Source organism: Podarcis erhardii (genome assembly GCF_964252035.2).
Source record: "Podarcis erhardii genome assembly, chromosome: 3".
In the NCBI taxonomy this organism is placed as follows: Eukaryota; Metazoa; Chordata; class Lepidosauria; order Squamata; family Lacertidae; genus Podarcis; species Podarcis erhardii.
In genome coordinates this window covers 43,420,749-43,432,845 of record NC_138507.1, presented here as the reverse complement: position 1 = coordinate 43,432,845, position 12,097 = coordinate 43,420,749, and the positions used below count along the sequence as shown (strand labels likewise).

General features: G+C 38.2%; 2 protein-coding genes across 4 annotated transcripts in view; one reads left to right on the top strand and one right to left on the bottom strand.

Annotated features, from left to right (window-relative positions):
- Positions 1–12,097, bottom strand: part of PM20D2 (peptidase M20 domain containing 2) — a 617,107-nt gene that overhangs the window by 122,236 nt on the left and 482,774 nt on the right. The gene's annotated exons all lie outside the window — the stretch shown is intronic.
- RNGTT (RNA guanylyltransferase and 5'-phosphatase) overlaps positions 1–12,097 on the top strand; it is a 122,804-nt gene that overhangs the window by 62,359 nt on the left and 48,348 nt on the right. For 2 of the 3 annotated variants that reach the window (XM_081857136.1, XM_081857137.1), the window contains exon 12: positions 7,571–7,639. The exons of the other annotated variant lie outside the window; for it this stretch is intronic. In XM_081857136.1, the coding sequence (XP_081713262.1) occupies positions 7,571–7,639 (69 nt within the window). The remainder of the gene's footprint in view (positions 1–7,570; positions 7,640–12,097) is intronic. 3 annotated transcript variants of the gene reach the window in all.

Below are 12,097 nucleotides of genomic sequence, written 5' to 3'. Positions count from 1 at the left end.
ACTGTAGATCACAGTGAGCAAAAGAGTAGTGCAGAAAGTTAAATAATGACATTTAAGTCAACCTATGCAACTTTTTTCAAATTCCACAATACAGTATAGCAATGATGTGTTGTTTCTAAGAATATTTTGTGTTTAAAACATGACAGCTGGTCCTAGCACGAGACAAATTGAAGTGTAAACTCTGTCTCTAAGAGTAAACCATAAAACAGCATGGTACTTTCTTCAAACCCTGAGGCAAGTATACATTCTGAAACTGTACACCTCCTGTTTTTTTCCTGCTTTGTTTAATGTTTGCACAGTTGTCATTTTCTGAAGTCTTTGTTGTCTTTAGATAGTACCATATTTAATAATGTTCTGTCCTCTAGCTCTTAACAGTGTAGGGAGAGGTTTTAAATGATGAAATTCCAGTCTCATACATTTTGAATTAACTGTAATTAATATAAGTTGGAAGGCTACTTTGGGGGACTCCAATCCATCAGTGTAAAGTGAAAAATGCAGCATATAGGGAATAGAAGTAAAATTACATGAGAAGAGATGTGGAGAAATGTGTGTATTTGCTGGATGCTTCCAAGCTCCATATTTAGGTGGAGAAACAATTGACACCATCTGGTGATATATATTTTTTGCCAAAACTGTGACCCCTTTTCTTTGTTTGATTTTCAGTTTTGTTTTCATTTTCCATGCCTTCAGGAAGGACTGAATCACCTCACCTATCAGCCCTCTGTTTCCTGCCAGAATTGGCATTATTATTCTCCCTGCCCTTCTTCCAGCTCCATCTGTTCCTTCTTGTTTTTTGCCCTATTTGTCATCTTCTCCTGTTTTCTCTCTTCTCTCTGCCTTCCCTTTTTCAATATTTCTGCTTTTCTTACTCCTTTATTTTGTCCAGTTGCTCTCAAGAAAACTAGAAGATATGCACCTAGGATTAAAATCAATACTGTTCTGCTATGCTTTTAAGTCTTTCCATTGCTCTATCCTTTAATGCATTCTTTCACTACCCTTTCCTTTTGCATAGTTCCTGCTTCATCGAAAATAATGTTTTGATTTCAAGTTTCTGTTGAAAAAATGGATTGGATCATTGATTGGATCATGATTAACATCACCAACAGCAATCTTTCCAAGCCTAAATAAACTACGCTAGAGCAGGGATGTTTCCAAGTTGGCAAGCCACACATGGTTGTCTTGTATCGCAGTGAACTGCCCCCACTTCTGTTGTTTCTTCCTAGTTGTCTTCTAATGGCTGCTCTCTCCCCCCCACCCCCATTTACTCTTCTGTTTCCTGTCCTAACAGCTGTCCACACTCCTGGTCCATTCTTCCTTTGAACAGTGCACACTATGCATCTTCCATCCTCTGCTGCTTCCCCCGGCAGCCTGGCCAACTGTCCTCTGGCCTTTCTGTCTTCTGCCGCAGTGGATAGGGTTGCTGTGACCTAGATTTCTTTCTCTTTCTAAGTTCCATTGATGCTAACCTAGGCAGGAAATAGATTCTTATATTTTTATTTAAGGTTCATTAATGAGTAATATAAGCAAAACCGACACACATCGTAGTTACCTGATAAAAGGAAAGGGAAGCAGGGTTGTCTTTAGGATAATGTAGTAATAATAATAATGATTTTTATTTATACCCCGCCCTCCCCGGCCAGAGCTGGGCTCACGGCGGCTAACACCAGTAAAGTTACAGTAAAAACATAATATGGCAAAAAAAAAACCAAAAAAAAAAAAAACCCAACCAATTTAAAATAAAGGTTAAAATACAATTTAAAATGCAGCCTCATTTTAAAAGTAGCCTATAGAACAAAACCATAAGGGGAGGGAATGCTAAGCATGCCCAGGCAAGTATATGTCTTCACCAACCCAATATTGTCAAGCCAACATACTTTTTATTCTTTTATGTATTGAGTCAAATTATCAGTTATTATGCAAAGTAACTAATTATCTGCTTGGTATCAAATAAGGATTTAGTTATCTCTCTTGTGTAATAAACTTGGAACATGGACTTCCCTCTATATCCAGACTTCTGGCCTTTAATTTAAAGTGTTTTGGGTATCTGTGGCCTCTTTTAATGGGCTGGAATCTGTAAGACCTGTATTTTATCTGAATAGACTTTTTAAAGGCTTTTATTGGTCATATTTCTTTTACTTGGTTACTAAGTACCTGAGTCTGTTAGACAGGAATACCCAGAAGAAGCTCCTGGACCACTAGAGCCTGCAGGGCCAGATTCTGGACCCCATGGGTGCATGAGGAACCAGATGCCTCCCATTACAGTTCACTAGTCCAGCAGCATAGCGGAGCATACCATGAGGGAGGCTGTGGAACAAAGGAGGGCTGCTAGAGGATTGTCCCTTGAAGGTGCTGAAGTTCTCCACAAGGGCATGGAGCCTGAAGGAAGTAGTCTAGAAACAGAAACTTAAAAGGCACCAGTCTGCACGCAATCTTCATTGGAGCAAGTTGCTAACTTGGGAGCTATCTGTGGTCCTGAAATTTCTGATCAGCTTACATTGTCAGCAGCCTTGTCTCCTCCTTAGTATCCAGCAATGGACCAAAACATGACAACTACGGCAATCAGGAATATTTGGTGATTAGCACATCTAATTGCCAAACTCTGCCACTTTGCATTTTGCACATTTTCTTTGGAGAGAAAATGTATCCACTGACCATGGTACTTGTATGGCTCCACAGCATGCCAATGCCATGGGGCTGACTTAGATCAATGCTTCTCACCTCCAGCCTCTAAAAGCGTTTCCTCTGCTAAAGATATACAGTGGTACCTTGGGTTAAGTACTTAATTCGTTCCGGAGGTCCGTACTTAACCTGAAACTGTTCTTAACCTGAAGACCACTTTAGCTAATCGGGCCTCCTGCTTCTGCCGCGCCGCCGGAGCACGATTTCTGTTCTCATCCTGAAGCAAAGTTCTTAGCCTGAAGCACTATTTCTGGGTTAGCAGAGTCTGTAACCTGAAGCGTATGTAACCAGAAGCATATGTAACCCGAGGTACCACTGTATTGATGACTTCTTTATCATCTGTGCATATGGACAGGAGATATTTGAGAAGTTCCACCAGGATTTTGATAAGTTTCACCCCACCACCGCCAGCTAGACCAGAAGTCTCAGACTTCAGGGCAGAATGCAACCCTCTAGGCATCTCTGTCTGGCTTCTCCCCATACCACATCCCTCACGGTCCCTGCTTTGCACTCTCCTCGAGTGCTTTTGCCTGGCTAAAATGTGCCCTTGAACTTTGATAATGTTTCTTGTTTCCTTGGATGGAGGAAGAGAGGACTATGCAAGTAAATTAGCATTTCTTGCTCACCTTTGCTTCTGGCCTTGCCCCCCACTGGCCTGCCACCCCTGGAAGGTTGCCTAGAAGCTCAGGCTGAAAAGGTTTCCCAATCTCTGAACTATTTCATTTAGTGGACATTATTGTGCAACTACATAATGGACAGACAAGCACCACCTGAAAATGGAAACCTTGCTGAGCACTATACATGCCTACATGCTTCCAGCTGCTACCCAGCGCATATCACAAAAGCCATTGTTTGCACCCAGTCCTTACAACGGCATTTGTATTTCCTCAGAGACATTGGACAGAAACGCAAACTTGAGAATTCACATCATGTATTCCTCAGACTACAATACTCAACTAAAGAAGTGAAAAAGCAGATCAACAAAGCTGGACTTGTACCCAGGAATAGTACAGGATAGGCGATGAACAGACCTGCTATTATTATTATTATTATTATTATTATTATTATTATTATTATTATTGCATTCTTACTCCAAACCAGCATGTTTACCACCTCCAGACTGCCAAGATGCACCTTTTTCTTGTTGCTTTTAAACAGTATATGAAATTGGTGGGTTATTTTCAAAACTTGCTTTGAATTTTGGCATTACTGGTAGAGTCATAATGGCACAAAGAAACCAGGCTATACGAACCACACCGCAAGTATTTGGCAGCTTACCAGTTTTGTCCCTACTGCAGCAGAGGAGTCTCCCATGTCTCACTCCTAACTTATCCTGCCAGCTACTGATGCAAGCAACAACCAAACATGAGTAAACCCACAGGAGAATTCCTCCAGCAATACAGTAAGGTCTGTAAGGCCCAGCATAAACTGGGACATCTTTGCTGGTTCCAGCCAAGCCATAATTTAACCACAGTTTGTCTGGGTCCGGATGTCATGAAAAGGTGCATTTAATATGAAGCAGAAGTGAAGTTTCTAGCCTCTTCCTTGCAGCTGTGCTAGAGTAGGAGTGAAGAGTGCAAGAGCCTGAGGTTCACTGTTGTTTGTCCTTGTAATGTGAATGGGCAAAAGCAGCCATTATCTGATTCTGATTGATACGTTTGGAATACACAGTAATGAAATTCCGAAAAAGATTTTCTTTGAAATGGTGCTTTATGCCCTAAGTATCTCACTTCCTTTTGAAGTGTTCTCTAACATCTTACAGCAAAATCATCTCAAAACATGTTTGGTTTTCTTATTTGAGTAGCACTTGAAACCATCTTGGGGAAATTAATGGAAGAATTTTACCTTTTAAAAGAATAACACACCAAGGCACTGAATTATTGCTCTGAATTTAATAATGTGATTGCGCACTCAGTTTAAACTTTAATATATTCTTACTACATGCATGGGGGATAATTTCTTGAAGGCGTTAAATATAACAAGGTACCCATATTCTTAATCCCTTTTGCTCTCAGGTTTAATGTAACATGTGACTTCTGTTGCCTGGATTTCAACTGATGTGCCATTTAAAAAATAGGTGATAAAAAGGTGTCCATTCTCTTTAGGCTGCAATTGTTTAGGCTACAATTCTGTATATACCCAACTGAGAGGACACCCTATTGTAAAATTGGTGAGACTTCCTCATGAGTAGATAAATTTAGGATTGCTCTGTTAGATAATTATTTTGAAAGTTTCTGAAGAACAGTTGAGCAGTTGATAACTCCCCCCTTTATAAGATCAAGGACGAGAAAGAACCTTTTTTGAGATGTAAATATAGAGGCTGCAGGGTCCATCTGGGAGGGGTGCATTTGGGCAGATACCATTTTGCCTCAGGGCACTGGCTAAAGAGACCTTGGGGAATGCTCCTAGATTTGCAGTTTCATCATTCTGGAAATCCAGGTCTACAGTTTAGGATTATTTGTTGATTATGAAAACCAGATCTGTATATTGAACACTGCTCTGATACAATGTTTTATAATTGCTTGGAACATGCTGAGTGTGATTCATATATAGTTAGTAATAATAATAATAATAATAACATAGGCTTGTAAGATCAGGCATGTTTCATTTCTCATGATTGTTATATGAAATCATATACAATTTATGTGAAAGAAGATGCAGTAGTAGGAATAGCCTTTAAAGCAAGCTAACATATGTCAGACATGCTTTCTAATGCTGTCAAATGTTATTAGTTTAAGTGTCCTGGACAACTTTGAAAGCATACATTAGTGACTAGCAGTAAGTCTGAGTTACCGGTGTTCTGACTTATTTCTACATGTAACAGATGGTGCTCGCTGTGAAAGACTGACAAGCTGTGGGATAGCAAAGCATTACTAATAAACCCCGTCATATGTTAAACTTGACCTGACATTAATCAGGTTTGGAATGCTTCTAATGAATCATGGATAGTAATTAGTGAGCTGATGCTATTAGTGAGCAGCAGTTTCATACTGTTTTCCTTTTTTTCAGGAAAAAACCACACAATTATGTTGCAATTTATAGTTATTGATAATAACATTGTGCTATCTTTAGAGTTTTGTACAGTGAACTTTCCTTCTCTCCAACAGCCAGCCTGACCTAGTATGTTGAAAAAACTGGCCAGATACAGTAATTACATTGCAAATTGGGGCTGTGGACCAGCAAGTCACTAGTTGAAATTTTACCTCTCTGGGGGCAGCGTGGGGTAGGGGCTTCAGTTTTGTCATCGAAATAGGAGTACTATCTCTCTTTTCCCCCTCTCAATAAAAAAGACAAAAAGTAGCGGAGAACGCAGCAGTTTTTCACTCTTGATTTGTTACAAAGGCTGGAAATGCTGCAGTTGCTTCGTTCTATGTCTGTCTTAACTGGAGAAATACAACAGGGTTTTCTTTTTTAAAATTGCTTCTGTTCTTTGTTTATTTTGTTTGAAGTTAAGATTTTTATCCTGCTTTTAAGGTATGAAAAACTCTTACTTGTACTTGGTTGTGCTTGGTGTCTTCATCTACCTGTATTCCAGCCGTTGTATCTCTGCTGCTCAGAACTCACTGGTAAATTAAGGAACTGAATATGAGAGAGAGAGACAACACGCATAAGGAAAATGGTGTCTAATGCTCAGGCCATCTCTGAATACCAAAGAGTTACCTGTAACAAAATTGGAAACTTGGCTGGGATAGCTGAAGTTGGTCCACCTGACATCATGGTGATGTCAGGAGATGTACATTTCAGAATTCAGATAGGTGGAGACAGAGTGTATATTTAAGCCCTGCTCATTTGAGCTCAGTAGTTCAAACTGACATATTCCTTAGTGTGAATTATATTTCATTCAGCAAGTATTTGTAGTATATGTATGCTTTAAATCAGCAAGCTACTGAATCAATTATGCTTTGTGTGGCCATTTTAGTATTTTTTCAAAATCTTTGAGGAAAGTAAGTTAGTTTTTAGTGTATTTTTTAAGCATTGCCATGGGTGTTCACCTTTCATCTTTTGCAGAATAAGATCAGTAGTCTATGGTGTTTTTTTTTTAAAAAATGGAAATATTCTTCAGTTCACATGAGGGCTAGGTTTTAAGAGTTCTGTTCATCCCACAGATTGCTGCAAAGTAATTTTTGTCTCCAGGGACTTGTTTTGAGGACATCATATAAAACCGCTAATAACAAAATTTTCACCTCAACATATTTCTATCTCCAAATATTTGTGGGTTTCATAATAAAATCTTCACAAATAAAAGCTTCCAAGTTCCACAAGCTAACAGGAATAAAAAAATATGTGGTGTTGGGAAGGATATTCAAAAGCAAGATGACTTATAGAAAGGAGAACACATTGGCCACATTAGTGCGCTATGAGTGGCATGGCTGGGAGAAGTTATTAATAGTAAATCATTGTTTACTATTATGTCTGGACACATCAATCATTCACGTGAAATCAGGGGGAAATAATGCAACCCATATAGGGACAGTTAATATGTAAAATGGTTCCTATGCATTCTCCTTGGAATCATGCAGGACTATTGGCGGCTGCCTCTCATGGAGGTGAGGTCAGGGCACTTGGTTGCAAGGCTTGTTCAATGTCTAATAAGATGTACTTTATCTATGGAGGATTGTTGAGTCTGAATTGGCCGTATGTCTTCTTGCAGTGCAATCGTCAGCGTGCAAACTTTAGAAAAAAAGGAATTAGTTCATGGCTTTCATTGTTCTGCTTATCTTCTAAACTTACCTGCTTGTTTATTTAATGAGAAGCGAGTAGTAGATGCTGGAAACCAGTGTTTTCCAGTAAATGCTTTATTTCATTGATGTAGATGTCTATGTCTTAGTTTTTGGCATGGCTACTATTCTTGTTATTGTAAAACCAAATAACTCTTTGATGTTTTTTACAGCTTCTTGAGGGAAATTTTGCTAGAGAAGTCAGTCATGAAGTGGACGGACTAATTTTTCAGCCTGTAGGAGTAAGTTGCCATGATTTTGACTTTTTAAATCACTGTATAATGGTTTCGATATGGGGTGGGGTGTTTCATCAACTTGTGCTGTTGAGAATTTCATCATTCACTGCCAGAAAAATATTTAAGCAAATATTTATTTATTTGACCCTAAAATCCATTCTTTTTGGCTTTCTGAAGAATCCGTTGGCTTAGATATGCAGTATCCTGTGTTTATCTTGAAACCTTCACAAAAATTTATCAAATTATTAGTTTTCCGCAAGCACTTCTTAATACAAAGACCATGAATATTTGAGCACATTGCTTGTACTTTTCTATCTTTATCAATATTTGATTGAATGTGTTTGAGTAAATTATCTTAAAGGATAAAATAAAAGCTGGCACTGAATGAAAATGTACAAATCTTGCTTACTATTTTATTTCTGAATTGTGGAAATTCTCCTGCAAAAAGACATTCTTGTTAATGGGATAAAGAATGGCATACGTATTGACTTGGCAGTTAAATATACAGAAAAGCAACAGAAAGGATAATTATATGGAACAAATATGAAAAGGAAGCAGTAGTAATACTACTTTCCTTTCCCAACAAAATTGTTGGGTCTCTGGACTGTAATAAAGATTGTTGTTGTTGATATTACTTTCCTTTCCTCAAATTGTGGTGACTTTGAATAGGCTAAATACAGGACATGTTTATCACCCATAAACCTGTGTAGAACATGAATAAAAAAATTGACATTTATGTCATTAGCTTTGGTGTTAAACCCCAGTTTCCATACAAGTTAATAGTACGTAGTTTCTTTCTTTTATCTCATGGACTTTGCTGCAAAGAACATTTGTAAGAGAAAAATGTTGATTCTCTATTGTAGTAGACACTGTACAGTAGATAGTAGCATGGAGCTGCCCTTCTGCTTCATTTTTTAAATGTGTTAGCTATAGCTAGAATAATAATAGAGAGTATTTTAACTATATGACACCTTGAGTTAGCCTAGTCTGGATTTATGATAACTGTACAGCCTTTTGTAGTGTTGGAGCACCGTTGGCATTCAGTCTGACCTCTGTAGCCCAAAAATAGAAGCCAGATATCTCAATTATTTTCCATAAGTTTTAACACCTAGTGAACCCATATTAGGTCACTGTGTTTATATAACCAATGAAAAATTAGTCTTTTTGAAACCCCCCATCCCACATATATATTTCAAGATGCTGCATCTGTCTTTGATTTTCAGTGACAGTTTTGAAACATCTTGTCCATCTTTTTATATCAATATGTATTAGTGATTGCAAATGCTAATCATGTGATGTTTAAAACTTTAGAAGACACAAGGCTTTTAGTGTATCTTTTTCATCCTATTTCTGGATATTCTTGTGGGTATAAATGTTGTTTTTCAAGTGTACAAATCTTTAAAACTTTGGAAATCCACCATAGAAAATTGAGTAGTTTTGTGATGTTGTATTATTCTCTGGTCTATATACTTTCCCATGTACAAAGTCCATCTAAACACAAGAGCCCACATTGCCAACATGATCTTGTGAACTATAGATGACCACTGTGGCCAAAGTCTCAGACCTTTTGAGCCACAGATGCCAACCATCAAAAGTTTGAGAGCCACAAGATGTGCACCACCTTTACACAGTAGTTAAACATTAATTCATTTTTAGATTGATATACAATATTATCAGCTGATTTCAGTTTGGCCAGCTACTCTAATGAATGCAGAAAATCAGGTTTGTTGACTGCTTAATTTTAACATGGTTATATTATTTCTCCTTAACTGTGATCCAGGAAGGTATTCAGATAAAACTTTTTGTTTGTTATTTGATCATAGTAGGACTTCAAGTTGCTTCCTTTATTCTGATGATACATTTTGCAGGGCTATGCCTCCTTTAACATTGAATACAATATCTTCCATTCTGGCTTAAATTTTTATTTTCTTCCTCATACTTGCTTTTTTTCTTTTAACATCTTGATAATATTATACTTAAAGCTACTTTACGTATATAAATGGCATTTCCTAAGACTCTTGCATGAATAGAAGAGAGGATTAGATGCCACTGCAAACTCCATCATCAAATTAGAAAATGTTACTGCAGGGTGGTGAGGTGGGTCCAGCTCATTTCCTGCAAAAATAGTTACACAAGATCCTTTTTGAATGCTACAAATAAAGATTAAGGGTTTTTAAAAAAACTTGGAAGGAGGGAGACAAGCGCCTCCTTTATGCCATGGGTGGAAGGGAAAGTTCTAGGGTAGGTGCAGATTAATTCTCTCCTGTATGTTTTAATGCCCTTTGAAAAGCCCTTGTAGAGAGCAGAGTAATAATCCCCCTTTCTAAGTGTGGCATGCAGATCATGGGTGGTGGATGAATTGGGGAAGGCCCCATAAACTGGGCCTCACTCCTGCACGGTGACCATGAGCAACACTGATCTACTGCTTACCGCTTTCCAGGCCTTGATAGACTCCTCCTTTTTCCTCTTTCCTGGGCTTGTTTTCGTTTCTTCCCTTTCTATGGTGTTCATACTACCCCAGCAGTCTTTAGCAGCCAGTGATGTTCTGCTCCTTTCCACATCTTTAGACAGCTGCTTCTCTCCCCCACCCCATGCTGCTTCAGCATTCTCGTCCCTCTCCGCTGTATAGTATTCCCCCCCCCACACTGCCTGCCTCTTAAATTACCTTTTCTGTCTGCTGAATTCCTGAGACTTCCCCTGTAGCCCCAGTGGCACCTGCAGCCCAAGTGGTTGCAGAGGGCAGGGGATGCCTTGTGTGCCAGGGAGGATGCCAGGAACTCCAAAACCCACAGACAACCTTGTTGGCTCAAGAGCTACAGTTAGATTGGTCAAAGAACCACATGTGACCCCTGAACTACATCCCAGTACTGTTATACAGTGGTACCTTGGTTACAAACTCCTCTAACCCGGAAGTAGTTACCTCGGGTTGTGAACTTTGCCCCAGGATGAGAACGGGAATCGTGCGGCAGCGACTGCGGGAGGCCCCATTAGTGAAAGCATGCCTCAGGTTAAGAACGGTTTCGGGTTAAGAACGGACCTCTGGAACGAATTAAGTTTGTAACCAGAGGTACCACTGTATAGCCTTATCAGAGTACAGATATGTTTCTGATAGCATTTAAAATATGCCAAGTGCCTTGATTATAGCAGAGGGAAGTGCTTAAAGCTATCCTGCCTGCAATGTGCACATAGTTGACATTAATATGCACTGTGGGGACAGAAAATGAGATGTTACTTCCTTTCTATTTCTTCTTCTATTTTCTTTTTCAGACCCTTTCCTTTTATTCTGCTCATCTCTTTTCTCTGCTCTGCCACTTGTTTGGAGAGAGTAGACATTTAAAATGCCTATGTCTGCAATGAGAATGCAAACTTATTTATAAATCTACAATCTTTCTTATAGGGAAAATTGTACCAATTTAGTGTTAGTTTTTACTATTGGAGCATTTTTGAATCTAAGCAGTACTGCAGATTTATAAATTCACATTCACATGCCCCTTTTGCAAGTGTTATCCTTTTTTTGTTCAAACCGATACTTCAGAAATCTTTGCTTCTTTTTAAATGGTACTGGTCAGAGAAACTCAAAATGCTTACTCTTAAGGAAAATTATTTAAGCTAGCTGCTTTGGAAATTACAGCCTTCTGTGGGATGTCTTTTTGGGCTTTTGAGGCCACTTGATATTTAAGTAAGCAGTCTCTGCAAAATTGATTTACCTACTGCATAGAAGCATTATTGACTTCCTCTGAAAAGGGAAGACAGCTTATTTTCATTTATAAAGCTTTCCTAAAGTGATTTCTGACTCCATATAGAGAAAGATGAATTAGAAATGTGCATTCTGTAACAAAAGTTTTTTTCGTTGTTGTTGTTAATCGGGAACGAGTTTCAAAATACATTTTTTGACCTTTGGTTATTTTAGGATTTCAGTATCTAGGATTTCTTTTAAATACATTAAAAGCCCAAACTTTAAAATGGTGCATTTTCCTAATTTTTCTTTTTAACCAACATCTCATTAAATTAAACTAGCTGTATTATCCAGAAATAAGTGAGTAAATTTCAATATGCCTTCAAATTCTTTGTACTTTTGAGTAGAAAATCTTTCACAGCACTTTTAAATACATTTAAAGGAGTAAAAGAATAAAGTTAGCTTTAAGCCACAAATATTTTATAATACTCTTTAACAGTCTCAGCTAGCTGGAATCCATAATGACCTATTAGTTATTTACATCATACCAAATGAAGCAGGGCAAATTCATCAGTGTGCCGCATTGTAAAAGTGCACTTCAGATTGTACCGGTTAATAATCTATTATATGGCTCCAAAAGGTTATGTTTTGTGCTACACCACAGAAGCAATTTCCCCTAAACCACCTCCTAGGGTATAATTGGTGCTCTATGTTTCTTAGTTCTTTATGATTTTTAAGAAAACTATTATGTGAGCTGGCAAGAGATGTTTCAATAATGTTAATTAGAA